Below are 18,061 nucleotides of genomic sequence, written 5' to 3'. Positions count from 1 at the left end.
TGTCTTGCCCCTTTATGGTCACGCCTCAATGTGGACTTCTTAGCCCCAAAAAGAAAAAAAAATAAAAAAAAATTAAGAGAAAATCTCTCATTCTCTTGATTCTCAAGTATAATTTGAGAACTGGGTATTAAGAATGAGATGGACAAGGCTGATATTGATCCAGACCGGAGAATTGATCAAGAATTAGGATCGATCATGGTCGATTCTGATCCGATCTCGATTCCTCAAGCCATGGCTGATGTACAACCTATTAGGCGCATGATAGCGAAACATATATCGAATTTCTAATGTGCGCCTAATTAACGAACGGCCTTCTCCTTTACGTGATATTCCTCCTCTGGACTAAACCCAACCTAGGCAGGTAGGGGAATAAGTGGGAAGCTTTAATACACACTCTCTCGTCTCTTTTTCTCTCTTGAAGCAATCTCTGTTTTCCAATTTGGATAAAAAACCCTACTTATTGTTCTCCTCATTTCCAAATCTACCTTGTCATTTGCAGAAGACCATTTTTTTTCTTCTATTCCTGCGATTTATAGCTCCAGATTTGAGGTCTTTCAATTCTTTGTTGAAGTGATTGGATTCTTGGGGTTCGATTTGTTAGGATCCTTTATGATTCTTGTTCAATTTTCATTCTTTCAACTGACTTCAATTCATTTCCGGATGTTGAGAAGAATTCTTACTGGAATTTAAGACTTCGGATTCGATGGATGTGGATGCTGCAAGTACATCTGGACCTGCCGGGGAACCTCAATTTCACCCTATTCCGATCGGTTTCCGGCGAAATCCCGGTACTATGCTCATTTGCAATTGTTACTCTTTGGCAAATCACTTCTGGGAGGAAGCATTTGAAGCATTGAATTGCATTTCAGATAAAAGTTTTGTAATACTTGTACTTGCACGTTTTACGGAAAATTTATATATAGCATGTATCCAATATATATATATATATATATTTATTGGCCTATAGCATGTATCCAAGAATTTTGATTACTATAGACTGTATCTTGTATGGTTGGTGTGAAGTGCCAGACAGTCATAGATGATGTGTGCTTTAAATCCCAATCAATCTGCATTTTCTGGAATATTTAGGGGCTAGTCCGCGTCCCTTTGGAGGACAATAGTTCCTCTCATTTGATACTGACTTCCTTCTTGATTGAGCCTTGGACTCCAAATGATAAGTGGGCATGAGTCCAGGATTGCCATTACACTGGCATGAGCTGCATCTTTGGTTTGAACTTCAAGCCAATCTCAAATGGGTGGGGTCTTATGTTATTTCATGTTGAGTAAACTATTTATTGCAAGTTAGGCTGGGCCAATTGTTGAAAACCTATGTCACTTTTTCTAAAAAAATTCTACTAAATTTGTTTAACTCGTTTATTCCTTTCCTGCTAAATTTCTTTTTGGTGCATATTAAAATCTTATTGTGGTGGTTTGCAGTGTTCTATCAGTTTACCCAGCAAAATCTTCCAGCTTGCAAACCTGTCTTGACACCACCATGGGTGAGCATACATAATCGATTATCTGTCACCTTTCATCTGCCTGCCCTCTATTTTCTTCTTATCGACATAGTTATACTAACTTATTAATTGACAGGTGATTACTGTATTTTTGTTAATGGGTGTCATTTTTATTCCTGTCGGGCTTGTTGCTCTTCATGCTTCACATAGTGTAAGCTTTCAGGCCCTTCCCTAACTCAAGCCTTAATATATTATGAAGCTGAGATAATGTATTTATGTTTTTGTTATCCGTTAAAGGACCTTGTGTATATAAATGGCGTTAATCTGGTGTATAATTTTTATTCTTAAAATTTGATTTGCAGGTTGCGGAAATTGTGGTCCGTTATGATAATATATGCATACCTGAGAAATCCAGAAGTGATAAAGTCGCATATATTCAGGATGAGTCAATTCCTAAAAACTGCACTATAGACTTACGGGTGATTATTCTCTTCCACTTCTATGTTCATGTTCATCTACATATGTTCTTGCTAAAGTTTTATCTTTGGGATCCACAAAGTTGTGAGGATGGCTTTGTTGAATTAATGTTAAATAATTAGAAAACAATAAAAAAGAAGCGTTCTTTGGCTTGTCAACACTGAGAACTTGGTCTACATAGCCATTAACACATCAGGATTATCACAAACTGAAGGAACACCTGACCTCATGGATCTTTTTAATTTCTATCTCTTCACCGTACTTTTAGGCCATTTATACAAAACTTACCTTATGAGCTAATCCTCACCAACTACATAGGCCACATTTATGGTGTCGGGACTAGATGTATTCAATTAACTCCCCAATGAGAATCAATAAAAAAATAAAAAATATATAGAAAAGAGACCTATGTTACCAATGTTACACAATCTGGTTATGATTTGATCAAGCTTCAGTGAAATTATGGAGATAGTATAAAGGGAGTAAAAGGCCAAAATATTGACAAGGTACTGGTTCATGGAGGTTTGCTATCTTGAGTTCTGCTTCATTCCTGTGCTGTGTTTATTTTGTGAAAGTAGATTATCGATTCCTCAATTAGGTAACTGGAATATATTTGCAAGTCATGTTGAGGTCTTATTCTCATCAGGATTTGGATCTAGTTGGCCCACACTGTTACCACGAGAGCTCTTTTGTTTGTCCCAACCAAAGAGAGCTATTATCCTATCCAAGATGTATATGTATCTCAAGAACTCTCTCTGTCTCTCTGCACAGTTGCTAATTCAGTATAGATCATGGTTGTCAAGGCAACCCAAGGCGGTAGAGGGGCGCCTAGTCAACATCCCTAATTCAACTAAAGTTGCAGGCTATATATTCCCTCATTGTTCTATTTACCATTACACACTCTTAGTCATGTGACAAAATAACATCACTTGAAACCATCTTTCCCAGTGACAGTGTACTGAAAGTAGCAGATTTTTTTTTTTGAAGAAAAAGATGGTATTAAACAGAAATAATTTTGGCACCAGGCAAGACATACTGTACTAAGTTAAAGTAAGTATGAAGAACTTAACGAGTTAGGAGTAAGAAATACCGTCTGATGATGTAGTGTAAAAAGCACAATTTTTTCATCCACAGCTCCAAATGTACTACCAGTCAAGGTTTGAAATTTCGTTTCGTTTCGGTGGGTTCAGAAACACTGAAATTTCGGCGAGATTTCGCAGAGATGGTATTTATTTTTTTTTTTTTTTTTTATTTTTTTTTTTTTTCTGTTGACTGTTTCGATGGTCAAACGGCCATATTTAAGGTTAATAAACATGCTTAGAACATAAAAATACAAAAATATTGGAACATGACATTGTTTTAGAGTTGCACCTTTGTTTGGTAGCAACCGTTGAACTGTTCTGAAAATTTTACCTGTTTCATTGTTAGAACAAGATATAATATGATATAGTAAAACACGTACATATTATATGTTAGCTGCTTATATTTTATTCTTACATAAAATTATTTTTTAATCAATTTTAGAAAATATTTTAGTGACATAATATAACAAAATCAAATATGGTATAACATAACAAGCATATAGTACGCTCCAAAACACTTTAATATTAATCTCCTATTTTTCTTTTATTTTTAAAATCAAAACAAAATATTTTCCCCTATTTTTAAAATAAAATTTCAATTATTAATCTATTTTTCATATTTTTTAAAAATAAAAAAAATAATTACCGGCTGGAAAAAAATTTCACTCCGATGGAGTCGTAGAACAGCCATTGGTGACTAACATATATATAATTGACATCCATCAAAGCAATATTTTTTTATAAAAGTAACAATTTATGTTAATGGAAAATGAATTTTTAAACCAGAAAAATAAAAAGAATATTTATCCACCAAAAAAAAATTTTGACTATGTGAGGTCATGGATCGGCCTCTGGTGTCTAACATATAAAAAATCTACAAGCATCCAACATGTATTTATTATGATCAAGAATTTTACCTTTCCTAAGCTTTGAATGTGTAGATCTTCTTTTAGGAGTCAAATGGAAGTCAAAATGTGTGATGATGTGGCTAATTAGAGGCTTGTTGGAGTGTTTTTCCTTCAAAATATGCAAATGGAACCGAAACCACCGAGATAGGCAAGACGGAGTCTGTCTCAATGAAATGTTGTATTTGTAAGATACTGAAACGATACCGAAATTTCGACCGAAATACCAAAATATGGTACACATATTGATTTGTGCCTTATTTCGTTTAAAAAAAAAAAAAAAAAAAACCAAAAATTCGGTGAGATTTCGAACTATGCTACCAGTGGTTCATCAACACTCATGGTTGAAACGGCCCAGAAAACACACAGGCGGTAACAGAGGAAAAAAAAAGCAGCAGTCTCTAACAGAGTAAGTGAAGAAATTAAGGGGGTAAAAAGAAGAAATAAAGGATGGTAAAAAAAAAAAGAAATAAACAGCAGCGGTAACGACATTACAGGGTGAAGAGATTTGAAGTAAACACACACACACACACAAGTCGACCGCCTAGATCACAAGGCTTGGCAAAGCGCCAACTTGGACACCTAGGTGATCAAGGTGGTCGCCTTTCATGAGTCAAGTAAGGTATCCCATCGCTTAAAAACAGAATTGGTCCCTGCCGATTCTGATTCAAATCGGATTGGAATCGGTCCCAAGAACCATATAATCGGCCATTTGATCTGAAAAGCCACCAATTAAGGGAAATCTTCACGTGAAATAGTTGTCAAGGCGACCCAAGTCGGTGGTGGGCTGCCTGAGTGCTTAGACAACAAGGCGCCCAAATGTTAATTTCCCCCCATTAAGTTATCAGAAACCAACTATATCAATGCATTATGATAAAATTTTGAGAACATTTAATATAAAACACAAAATCAACCCAAAGCAGAACTGAAATTATGGGAAGGTCTATGGGTTTCAGATTGGAATATAGAGTGTAATAACAATCAATAATGAATAAATATAGGTCTGAAAACAGAGACAATAAGGCAGTTTCAGAAATCAGAATTGAACAATTTCAGTAGAACTAGGATTCTGAAATCGATTGTTTTATTCTGGCTTAAAAAATAACTGAAATTATGCAAGAATCACTAGTAGCAACTAGCAACAGAATAGTAATATGAAATTAGATTTAGAAAATCTTGTCTGAAAACAATTCTAAGGAGGAGCAGCAGTAAGAAAAATAAAAGTGAAAAACAGAGTAGAAGAATGAAGGATAAAAAAGAAAGAAGAAGAAGAAGAAGTGAGCAGGGAGCAGCTGTAAAGAAAAACAGTGGAGAAGAAAGAAAAAGTGAGCAGCAAGCAGCAGTAAAAAATTTCTCAAAACAAAGAAGAAAGAAGTGAGCAGCTTTGAAAAAAAAAAATTCAACAAAGAAGAAGTAGTGAGTATCTTAAATTTTTTTTTTTACAAACAGGGGAGAAGAAAGAAGGTAAGTGTTTAACACTATTACACTAATTTACTTACCTTGCCAGAACCGGATTAGTAGGAAGAAGGTTTGCCAGAGCCAGAACAATTGGAGGAATCTTCACTGCTAAAATCGATGGAGGAAGCTTCTTCGCTGCCACTGGTTTCTCTCCTCAGTTTCTCAAAACACGAAGGAAGGATCGGCGGTTTTGGAATCTGGTGTTTAGAAAGGGCTTTTTATAGGCTTGATCCTCTGTAGCAGGTTGTAGATATTAGAATACACCCTGCCAATGAGAAGGAAACGAATAGAATAAAAGCTTCTTACATTACATAAAGTTAAAAAGAAAAAAAACTAACACAAAAAGGAGACTGCCTTTTCCCCAAGGCGTCCAAGGCAGTCGCCTTTCATGACTCACGTGAGGCACCCCACCGCCTGGATGCCAAGGTGCTGCCTAGACAACTATGGGCGTGAATATCTGTTTCAGAATGGCAGAAAACGGGATCAGAATGTCAGAAATTGGGATCAGTCCTAGCTGATTCTGATATGAATGGCCGATTCCCAATCTGATTACCGATTTTGAAACCCTGGCCTAGATGCCAAGGCGCCACCTAGGCGATACATTGAACTATGGTATAGATAGTTTGGTTTTTTATATGAGCTGGTATAACTCCAGCTTCATTGATTCCAGTTTGCACAGAATATCAATTCTGGGTAAGATGAAATCCATGATGTGTGTTGATTAAACAAAGGGGCTGACTTTATACAGGAATGAACAAGCATTGGTGTCGATAGTTCTATGAATCTATATATAGACAAAAATGTAGAAGAGGGATGATTTGATGCAGATACGCACATGTGGACCGATCCAAACCCATTTGGGTATCCAGACAGAGATGAACATGACCCATATTTGAGTCTTTGGTCTAGTAGGATTTTTTAGGTGATTTTATTTATTTAGTTGTCTTTATTTCCAAATTAGGACAGACACATAGGATTTAGAGTCTTGATGCAGTTATGCACCCGTGGACCGATCCAAACCCATTTGGGTATCTAGACAAAGATGAACTGGACCCATATTTGAGTCCTTGGTCTAGTAGGATTTTTTAGGAGATTTTATTTATTTAAAAGTAATTTATTTAGTTGTCTTTATTCCCAAATTAAGACATAGGATTTAGACAGTCTTAGGGAGTCAGTTTGCTTTGTCAGGGTAGTTTCCTATTTCAGTTGAGTTTCCATTTCTCTATCATGCATTTTTCCTATAAGTATGTAAACAATGGACAATTATTTGGCAGAATTGAAGAATGAATTAAGAATAGGTTTGAGTGTGTGCCTGCGTCACTGCGTCACCTGTTAGCCTTTGGCTGTATGCTTCTATTTACCCCCCTCTTTCTGTGTGCGATTCTCTTCCTTCCCCCTTCTCTTGTGAGAATCATCTCTCCCTCCCCTGCACTCTGAGTTCATCTCAGGGATTCTTCCCTACCATACCGGCCCTCCATGAAGATTCTTCTGAAACCAAAAACTTATTGGTTATTCACATATTTGCATAAGCCTATGTTTGAAACTCTTTTTGGCAGTGAAGCTTTTGTTAGATTTTGAAAATTTTCTTTTCTTCCAAGTGTATTGTTCACCGTTTTGTATTCTGCAAACCTGTTTTCAGGTGCGTCAACGTATGGAAGCTCCAATTTATGTCTACTATGAGCTTGACAACTACTACCAGAACCACCGCCGGTGAGAGTTCTTCCATTGTCATACCTAATTCAGTTGTTATTTGTTGTTTTTTTCCTTCCATGAAGATATTTCTTTTGTCCTGTTTTTCTTTCCAGAAATGGTTCTAGGTGGTGAGCTAATAGGGCCTTAAAATTAATTTGTAGGAGCTATCATGGGTTATCTTCAAGTTCAAAAATCTTGTACACGCGCACACACAGGCACAAAGGGATTTAGTTGACATGCAGTCTGGCTGTTTTTAGATATTAATACCCTGGCCTATTCAGCTTTATTGCTTCCTTAATACAATCTGATGTACCCAAAGGGTCAGGGGGTGTAGATATTTTTTTTTCATATGTAAAGTCAAGCAATATACTCACAGGTTACGTTGAATGTTTGATTATGCTCTCTCAAGATTTAACAATCCTTTTAGTTCCTCCTCTAAAGATGCCAATTGTTTGTTAGGTATGTAAAAAGTAGAAGTGATCGGCAGCTCCTACATGGATTGAAGTATAATGATACAAGTACCTGCAAGCCTGTGGATTCAAACAATGGGCTCCCCATTGTTCCATGTGGGTTGATTGCATGGAGTTTGTTCAATGATACGTACACTTTCATCCATAGGAAAGTGGAACTGAATATCAATCGGAAGAATATATCATGGAAGAGTGATCGGGATCACAAATTTGGCAAGAACGTTTATCCTTTCAATTTCCAGAATGGAACCTTGATCGGTGGTGGCAAGCTAGATCCAAGTGTTCCTGTGAGTATTAACTCTGAACAAACTACTAATTGAATTTGTTTGCTGAAAATGATCTTCAAAAATGAAATTTCTTGTAGTTGAAAATGGTATCTTTTATTTACAGGTCACCAGATCTTTCCTCTCTGGTACTCACTACTATCAGATAAAATAGTTCCATAACCTTCTTCATGATCTAAATTTGTCAGATGTTTTCTGTACAGCAGACTTGTGTGTATTTGGTTTTTGGGAAAGACAGTGATTTTAAGTTTCTGGGTGTCAAAACATCACATAATTCTCTTTGATATTCTGACACAATGGCTACCTGCATAGTTGCATCATGATGGAAAGACTTTGCGTCATATATGGTATAGTGGTTTACAAATTGGGTTGAGGTACCATTTGATGCTATCATGCCTAGTAGATATTTGCCAAAATTGACCTGATAGTATGATCCTACATCCAGTCCATCTTTTATACTGTTGAAGAAAGTGCAGCTATTGGTCTAGTCTTCTAGAAAATAGATGACAGATTTGGCTAGGATTGTCTTATTTGCATACAAAGTTTGATGATCAGGATAGGATCATGAATTGGTCCCAGCTAGTCTTTATTTGGTTGGATCATCCAATCCACTATTTGAACATCAATCTTGTCAGTGCATATGAATATCCATTCTGTATTACTTATTTGATTGGCCCATCTGTTTCCGATCTGGATGCAATGATTGTCCCTTGATACATTGCAAGCATATTTCCTTGGTGAAACCTCACCATATGCAGCATAGCAGTATGAGGGCAGAATGTGTTTCTTCCCTTGCTGTCACAAGTCAAAATTCTTCTTTTTATTCACCCAAAAAAAAAAAAATCTTCTTTTTTATTTTTTATTGTTTTGTTTGCCAATATCCTGTGCTCTAACATATTCTTTCTTGTCTTCCCTCCCTCTTACTTTTCTTTTCCCATTGGTTGTGGGGGATGCATCACATCAATCAGCTTAGTGATCAGGAGGATCTTATTGTGTGGATGCGCACTGCTGCTCTTCCTAGCTTTCGAAAGTTGTATGGAAGAATCGAAGAGGATCTAGATGCAGATGAATCAGTAAAAGTGAAACTCCTTAACAATTACAATACTTACAGTTTTGGAGGGAAGAAGAAGCTTGTTCTTTCAACGTCCAGTTGGTTGGGAGGGAGGAATGACTTCCTTGGGATAGCTTACATTGTTGTTGGTTCTTCTTCCATTTTTGTATCTCTTATCTTCATGCTGCTTCATGTGAAAAATCCAAGGTAAACTTCCATATATACTAAGAACTACTCATATTAGTTGTTTGTAACTGTTAATAATGTCATCTAAGCATGGTGAGTAGACAACAAAAAAGTTTCTTGACAAGGCCTCAAGCTCCCACATGCATATGTATATTATTTCTAAACAACAACAACAACAACAAACTCAGTCTTATCCCAACTTAATGGGGTCAGCAACATTGATGCATACAAAACAAAATAGAAATAGTCCAAACAGAAAAAGGGGAAGGAAGAGATGGAAAGATGAGAGGTGGGAATAAAAAGATGAGAGTAGGAAGATGAGAATAAGAGGAAAGAGGCACAGCCCAGTAAGTTAGGAAAGTCTCAGCTAAATGGGGTTGGGTATATGGATCCTTGCCTCCAATAGGGCTTTATCCAAGGTCATACTTGGGACAAGACCGAGACTATGCATGTCATTCCTCACCACTTCTCCTATGGTCATTTTAGGCCTGCCCCTAGCTCTTTTGGCTTTTTCAATCTGGAATCAGATTACTTCTACATACTGGGGCATCCTCAGGCCTCCTTTTTTGAACATGGCCATACCACCTCAAACGACTTTCGTAGAGCTTGTTGTTGATCGGAGCAACTCCCAAATCAGCTCTAATATGTTCATTCCTTAATTTATCCTTCCTAGTTTCCTGCACATGCATCTTAACATCCTCATCTCAGCTACACATTACTTCCCTATATGACTGTTCTTAATTGCCCAACATTCCGTCCCATACATCATAGCTGGATGCACAACAGTCTTATGGAATTTTCCATTGAAAAAATAATATTTCCAAGCTGGAACAATATCAAAGTAGTAAAACCAGTAATTGAAAGAGAGGAGAGAAGAGAGGAGATGAGAAAGAGGGGACTGCTGAGAGAACAACAGCTGATATTCTCTACAGCCCCCAATCGATTGATATTTATAATGAAGTAATGTGTCAACACAAGACTTCCTTCTCAGACTAGGAAAGGAACCGTGATCAGACTAAAACTCTAGTACATGTCTTAAAATAGAAACAGAATAACTATAGTATCCTAAACTAAATAGGAAACAAGAGATGGACCCACAATTGGAAACAAAGCAACTATCTTGGGTACAAACAAGAGATAAGACCCACGACTTATTTAACACAAGCAAAAGAAAATTGTGGATGTACTTGTTTGGCAGTATATCATTTCATATGCTGGCAGTTCACTTTCCTGCAATACAAAAGATAGACTATTGAAATTTTTTCCTCTATAAGTTTCCGTATTGCAATTACCATAATTATGAACATAGAGCTTCTAACTTGCTGAAATGTTATTAATACTTTCTGGAATATTTCATTTTGTTCAAGTTCTTTTACTAAACATATATGACATTTTATGTATCATGGTACTGCATTAACTCCATTCAAGTGATACAAAGCATCAAGAGAGAAATTGAGAAAATCAAATGACAGTCAGGGAATGCTATATTCTTATTTCAAATATTGTTAATCTTGAGTTTGTATATTGTTCCAGTGTTTTTTTTCAATGAGTAATTCCTAACTTGGTTGAGGTTGATGAAATAGTCAAGTTAGAGTAGCTTTTCTATTTCTTTTAGTTTGTTATGGAATCTTGCAAGTCAATTCAGAGTTATACCGGAAGAGGGAATATCCTTTTCAGATTTCACCCTTGTAGTGGTGTCCTCAATTTTTTCCCAAAACTGAAGTTCCTTGATGGGTTTCTAGAAGCCTAGAGGTTTAGGACCAGAAACACAATAGTAGACCAGAATCACAGTGAATAAACAATGACAAGAATTCAAGAATTTTTAATTACAGTAGATCAACAACTATATTCTGGTATGAAGTTGATAACATAGCAAGGAACTACTCTTCAATAGATGGACTTGATCCAATAGTTGGATCTCAAGAACCAGGCTACCAGCACTGTTACAGAATTAGGAACTTGAGATCCTAAAAACTAGGAACTCAGATATCTGAACAAAAAATGAACTGATAGAGGTTGGATTATGGATAACAGTTCTTAGGCTATCAAACAGGATATCAAAATATCAAGTAAATACTATGGTTAGATTAGGAGTTGGGAATTTATCTTACTTGAGTATTGATGGATAATGAAGAATGAAGAAGAAGAAGAAGATATAATCATATTTGTGTACAAGGCTGGGCCCCCTTACAAACTTGTCACAAAGTGAGAGAGAGTGAGTAAAAAACTAAGGCGACACTTGGATGTGACGCCTTGACAACAATTGTGGGCCAGCAATAGCCTTTATATTATGTTTCGTCCCATTTCATGTGTTTCGAGAGGTTTCTAGTGTAAAGGGGTTTGGCCAAATCACCTACATTTCCTGGAGCAACAAAGTGTTGGGGACCACCTTATCAGCACAGTCCACCAAACAGGTACAATGGGTTCACATTTGCATCATCTCCCCAGCACGATAACGGATAATCTATATCCTAGGTTGGGTTACCTAGAGTATGTTGCTGTGATGCCACATATAAGGACATGCTGTTGGATTTTGAGCATTTCTTCAGGCATACCATGACATGGCCGTCTTTTGTGATACGGTCGTAGGAACAGTTTTGTCAGTTGCAGCAATCTTCTAAAGTTTTTGAGGCTCCCCAGAAATTTTTGTGGTACTGACATAGAGCTGGAGGAACGGTTTTGTAGGGGTGTCCGAAATTTTACTTGACTTCTTGGAAGTGTATGATTAAATGGTTTTTCTTCATTCTGAATGCGTATTTTTGTTGTTTTAATTGAATTTTGTGTGTTTTTATATTAAATTATGTGTAGAATGGAATATAGTAGAGAAGTATGTTGATGAGGACATCTCTCCAGGATTTAGGAGTTGTCAAAAGCGACACAATCATATGCAGCCATGTGTCACTTCATTATGGCTAGATAACCAGCATTATGATTTATATCTAGTTATTCTATTATTTTGTTGTAATTTTCTTTGGGGTTTGTTGTTGTGTTGTTATTATTTTGTAGTTATATGGGTAGTTGTTTTAGGAAATAACCTTTTTAGAGGTTTAGATCTGTAGTAATATAGGTAGTTATTGTAGGAAATAACTGTTTTTTTGTTGTGTGATGTTATGAGATCTTTTTTACTCATGATAGGAAGACAATGAATGAATGAAAATATTTTGGAATTTGGGAGATTATTCTCTTTTTCTGCAGCATGAGTGATGCAATTCATGGAGTGAATCCAAGATGGTGTGAAGCCAAGGTGATCTTCTTCATCTTCTTCTTCTATCCATGCCCCTCTTTCAAACTCTATACCTACATCAAACCATCCCTATTTGATTCCCCAATTCTGTTGTTGTATGTTCTATCATATTTCTCCCGACCTCCAGTTTTATTCCTAAGAACATTCCATTAGTTTTTTTTTTCAATTGCAGCAGCCCATTAACCCCAATAAATCGTAGTTGTTTGGCTGGAATAGGACTGATAGTGATGAAAGATGTGGTATCCCAATTTCCCTTGACCCTCCTTAGCCAAATCTCTAAGAAATCCAATTTCCCCTTCTTGCCTGGACTTGATTATTGCTAAATTTCTCACCAGTTTGAAGTTAGGTTGTGATTCAGCACTTATTCACAGCTTTCTAACCCGTGGGACAACAAAGGAAGGTGCTGCTCTGTCATGTTTCTCTTATTAAATTTTCCTTTGCATACTTAGCATGAATTTCTGCACATATGACTTGTTTATTTGTTTATTTATGGCTATCCTTGTTAAGAATTCCTGCATGTATGCAGAGATACATGTATGCAGAGATATATGAGTTGGATACCCTTCCTAGCCTTCCTACCTTTTCAGTTAGGATTATTTTCTAGGTATCCCAAACCTATCCTAACCATACGATGTACGTGTATAGAAGAAATGACAACCTAGAATGATGCAGAAAAGAATGGAAGTTGCTAACTTAACAGTCACATTGTCGCACACAAGGATTAATGTGATTTGTCAAGATTTCTTATGTCCACGGTGAGATGAGATCTCTTTTACTATCAATGGGGAATAGGATTACAGCCACTCATCCATACACCTCTCTCAAATTTATTACAGAGAAAGAACCCTCAGCCCACGTATGCAAGCGACAAAATATAAGACATTGTATCCCCAGTGATACATTAGCTATCTAGGGTTCAAGACCAAACTATATTTGTCATTTTGTATATATTTTCTTACAATCGAAAGGTTCCAATATGTTTAGAGATGCTTAATTAGGGTATCCTTGAAGTTTTGGGGCAAAATATGGCCATTTGGCCACTGGAATTGTTAAACGAATTGTGCTGGCGAAAGCAGTACAAATTTTGGTTGTATCTGACTGACCTGAAATATTTCAGTTTCGACCTTAATTGAAACCCTGGTCGAAACCAAAATCTTGAACTATGGAAGCCAAAGGAAATTAGATTTATACTGGACATACTTCATTATTCAATAATTTGGAAGTGAAACCCTCAACAACAGAAATCAAAATCACAGGAGACAAGGCTGTAGTCACAGCAGACTAGCAGAGAGTGGCAAAGTTGACTGAGTTGAGTTGTTGTGCTTGTTTTGTGCTTACATCGAACCTAGTCTATTTGTTGCTCAGGGAACAAAGGATTGACTGGTTTTATTAGATGGTAGTTAGGGGCTTGGAGTTGGTCCTAACTTTTTTAATGGGTGGACGTTAGAAGATGTTGGAATCTACGGTATTTCCTTGTGCCTTAAAATGTTTGAATAACTCATGCATCTTTCTAATTTATTTTCAAGACGAAGCTTAGAGCCTTAACAGTTATTCTTCTTGTACCCCGCTGCAAAAAAAGGATAATTGCTTCTTGAAATTCTAAAAATTAATTCCTAATCTCTTAAATATGTTAGAGAAGACCTCTCAAGCCCTTGGTGTTGGTATGCTAAATCATGGAGTTGATCGCATAGGAATATTTGCATTATGATCTTTTGTAATGCTTTAATGAGTGGAGATTTGGAAGGAACTTCCCATTGTGAATGTGTCTAGGTGTACCATCCCCTGGAGTGGAAATTTTCACATGGTTGCAAAAATAGATCTGATTTATTTAAGCATGTGGATGAGAATGTGCACCAGCTTTCTATGTTGTGAGATGACTTGTGAAGTTTGGGGGTTATTCTCTAAGTTTTTTCCATATGTTTTGGACATGTCATTTTAAGCTTTATGGTGACATATCCTCTTGGCAATTAATCCCTTTTGGGTTAAGGGTAGCTTTTTATAGAAGATGTCTCCCTTTTGCAATGATCTCAGGTCTAGGGAAAGAATGGAGTGAAACCGTAAAAGAATCAATGATGACAAGGAAAGGTTGGTTCCATATGGCTTTGGCATACAAGCCCCATATGCTTTATTTTTTCATAGAAAGGAAATCAAAAGAAATGTAAGAATCACTTGGGAAGGGCTTTCCAGAAAATTGTTATTCCATTTTGTCGGATCATATGTAAACTTTATAACTAGGGAAACCTCTTACCTTCATGCTTTTTTATTCTCGTAATATAAAATACAATGGTTTTGTTGGTGATTGAAGACAACTTTTAGGTATTTGAGAATTTCCAATCTGTGGTGATTAACGTTAACCTTCTCTGGGTTCCACTAAGAATGAATTTGAATGTAGGAATCAAATTCCAATAATTTGGTTGATTTTAGCTTCTGTCAAAATCAAAATGAATTTGATTGTGATCTCTCTGAGGAATCAAATTTCAATGATTTGGTTGATTTTAGTTTCTGTCAAAACCAAAATCTGTGGAATATAGAAACCATGCCTTTTTTGTTTTGTTTTGTTTTTTGTTTTTTTGTTTTTTATTTCATTTTATTTTTTTGTTTTTTATTTTATTCTATTTTTTTTGTTTTTTTGTTTTTTTGTTTTTGTTTTTTGTTTTTGTTTTTCTGTTTAATTTTTCTATGGTACTTCATGGATTGTTATTTCATGCATGAATAAATGTCTGACTTACCATATGCATAAAGAAACTGTGCAAAAATGATTTTATGATTGCAAAACCTAATTTGATATTTTGATGCGCTGTCATGTAGATTTGAATAGTACTCTACTACTTAGAATGATAGGAATGCAGTACATGCATACAAGGAGTTCTGAAATTATAATTGGAAGTATCCACAAAAGCTCTTCGTGCCAATACAGTACATCCAAATATTATATCAACCACTGTCGATAGTCAAATAGTCAATACAAAAAGGACTGAGACTGTCAATACTGATCTCTCATCCCAAATCATACGGGTTTCATTGGCCTGAATCGGTGTCAGTACCACAGAGTTATGGGCTGACTCAGAACTCAAAACTGTCAATTGTCTCCTTTCCTCGACCTGTTGCGGAACTCTTCCACGGTTTTTTAGTTGAAGTATTCCTGCAATGACTGTTAGCTATAAGTGTTGTTCATAATCGTTGACATGTTGTATATGATCCATAACTGCGAGGATCATATGCAAATGAACTGTAAGTAGTCTGGCAAGGAGGAGCATTACTGGTGGATGGAGTATAACTGCGTCTAGAAGTAATAAACTCCCGTAAATTCCAATTTCCTGATAAGGAAAGGATTCTATTCTTTTCAAGCTCAGTTCATGTATCTCCGTATTTCTTACCATTCTTTCCATTGCCTGTATGTATCCTATTAGGGTTTAATATCCTTATAGGTATTTTTAAAACACAGCTCAAGTGATATTGATTTCCTCTAAACTTTCATGGTATCAGAGCCACCAGGCCAACTAAATTAATGATATTGTACGGTCACCCAAAAAAGGGGCCACACATACCATGTGTACTGCCACCTGAAAAAGAAGTAATTATTAGAGTATTGGGAGTAATCCCACATTAAATAACTCTGGGACCTTGGATAACTTCATATACTTGTTGGGCATTCCGGCTAGCTTGACAGGTTTGATACCCTGACATATAAATATCAGTAATACACAGTCTGATGCATCGACTTCCTCTAAAGTTTCGTGTCCAATGTTCATGCCATCGAAAGTTATAGCCTAATTTTCAGAATTGAGTCCTATAACTTCATCTGGATTGTCCTACAACCAAATATGTATCCCAGTACTCCTTGTTGTGAACCATGGTCTGTGTCCTATGAAGCATTGGTAGAATCTTGTTACTTGGCGGTTTTTCTTTCTTAAGTTCTGTACTCCAGATGCATAATGATGAGTACTAAAATTTATTTGGGCCTATGTTACCCAAATACAGAAACATTTGACATCTTTTAGCATCCCATACAGATTTTACGTTGAAAAGCAAGAGTCTGACATCATGCAACTCTGATTTTGAAGTATTTGCCTATTTGGGTAAACATAGATTATAACTATCAAAGCTTCTGCAGACTCACTGAAAATGTCGTAGCATTGCTTGATTTTATGATTATATTGTTTAATAGTATACTTCCTTCCATGTTTTTCAATATTTCTGATGTGTTCTTTTTCTGTTTGCAGGCCTTATGGGGACACAGCATATTTATCTTGGAACAGAAAAACCAATGCTAACTAAGACGGTACTGTATTTGTAGACCCTTGGGTGAAGCCAAAGAAGGTTTGTATACTCTCTTTATATTCATGGGAGTTTACATAATTGGAGATGGTTTTATATTTACTAGTGATGAAGAACAAGGGCCTATATGGAAGGCAATGCAAAAATGCAGCCAATAAAGCTCCTAAAATGCACCTTCCAATTTCTCATGAAAAACCCGAGTCAACCATATAAGTCATCAGCTTAAGATCTTTCCCATATACATGACCTTTGTAGGGTAGATCTTCCAAGGGGAATCCGCCTATTTGGGCACTGTGCAGAATGATAAGTTAATATAGGATGCAATATTATGAGCCTGTCTTCTGAGATTAACTAGTCTCAATGGGCTTTTTCTGTCAAAAGTTACCCTTGCGTATCGTTTTTATTTTATTGGAGACAAAAAGGGCTGGTAGTCCAAAATAATTTCAATACTGTACTATCTTTTAGTTGCATCATAGAGTAACTAATTTAAACTGGGTTTGTTTTTAGCTTAGAAAGCTTACATACCAACTAAATCGTAATGTAGGATACTTTTCTGCTGGGGATCAGGATAAACTCTTAACTAGTGTAAAATTATAGATAGGTGTAGTACTGCTGTGTGAGATCTTAAATGAGAGGGCTAAGGGTGCCTTGAACTGATTTGATTGTCTATTTATGGTGATTTCTGATGGATGAGATGTTTCTGAGGGCTGATCATGTACAAATGAGGTCATGTGGCCTATGTCTTATTCCCATGGTTTCAGCTAGGTTCTGTTTTTCAGCAGCCAGTCCTCTCTCTCTGTACCGACTTGTGATTGTTTACAGGGAAGCACTCTCAATTGGGATCTTGGTTTCAGGGGAGAGGTGAGAGAAGTGGAAGTTCTTGAAGTCACCAACTTAATTGATTTAGTTGCCAATATTTTTGCTGACTTCAGTGAGCCCGACGAGTGAGAGCTTGTTTTCATCTAGATCTTCCGTTTCGGCCTACATTCCTCACCCCCAATGGGAATTATCCTTTTCCCCTCACAAGCATAAAGCTTTGGCATGGGAATTAGTCGTGAGAAGGTGAATACTAGTGATAGACTCCATATGAGGGTGAGTAGGAATTTCATTTTTCCTCATGTATGTTGGGTATGGAATCTATGAGTCATTTTTTTTTTTTTTTCCATTGAACTTTTGCTAAAGCTAATTTGGGATCACTTTGTGGAACAAGATGGGTACTTATATTAAGAATATGGTTAAAGAAGTTCTTGGCGAATCTAAAGGAAAACGACATTCAACTAGGGAAACTTGATGGTGGGATGATGAAGTTCAAGCAGTCATTAAGGCTAAAAAAAATCTAGTTTTAAAACTCAGCGAAGGATAGGATGAGGAGGATTTGAAAATGTATAAATTTGCTAGAAATGAAACTAAGAAGATAGTAGGGAAAGTAGGACTAAGAAATATGAAGATCTCTATAACAATTTGAGCACAAAGTAAG

At 36.4% G+C, this 18,061-nt stretch overlaps 1 protein-coding gene across 1 annotated transcript in view; it reads left to right on the top strand.

Annotated features, from left to right (window-relative positions):
* Window positions 1-343: 343 nt before the first annotated feature.
* The window catches only part of LOC122094021 (putative ALA-interacting subunit 2), a 19,340-nt gene continuing 1,622 nt past the window's right edge, over window positions 344-18,061 (top strand). Inside the window, exons 1-8 of the mRNA XM_042664618.1 lie at window positions 344-788; window positions 1,438-1,499; window positions 1,594-1,668; window positions 1,820-1,936; window positions 7,019-7,089; window positions 7,531-7,828; window positions 8,794-9,083; window positions 16,530-16,626. Coding sequence (XP_042520552.1) covers window positions 704-788; window positions 1,438-1,499; window positions 1,594-1,668; window positions 1,820-1,936; window positions 7,019-7,089; window positions 7,531-7,828; window positions 8,794-9,083; window positions 16,530-16,584 — 1,053 coding nt within the window. The 5' untranslated portion in view covers window positions 344-703 and the 3' untranslated portion in view covers window positions 16,585-16,626. The remainder of the gene's footprint in view (window positions 789-1,437; window positions 1,500-1,593; window positions 1,669-1,819; window positions 1,937-7,018; window positions 7,090-7,530; window positions 7,829-8,793; window positions 9,084-16,529; window positions 16,627-18,061) is intronic.

Source organism: Macadamia integrifolia, chromosome 11 (genome assembly GCF_013358625.1).
Source record: "Macadamia integrifolia cultivar HAES 741 chromosome 11, SCU_Mint_v3, whole genome shotgun sequence".
NCBI classification, from domain to species: domain Eukaryota; kingdom Viridiplantae; phylum Streptophyta; class Magnoliopsida; order Proteales; family Proteaceae; genus Macadamia; species Macadamia integrifolia.
This window is presented reverse-complemented; position numbering and strand designations above follow the sequence as displayed.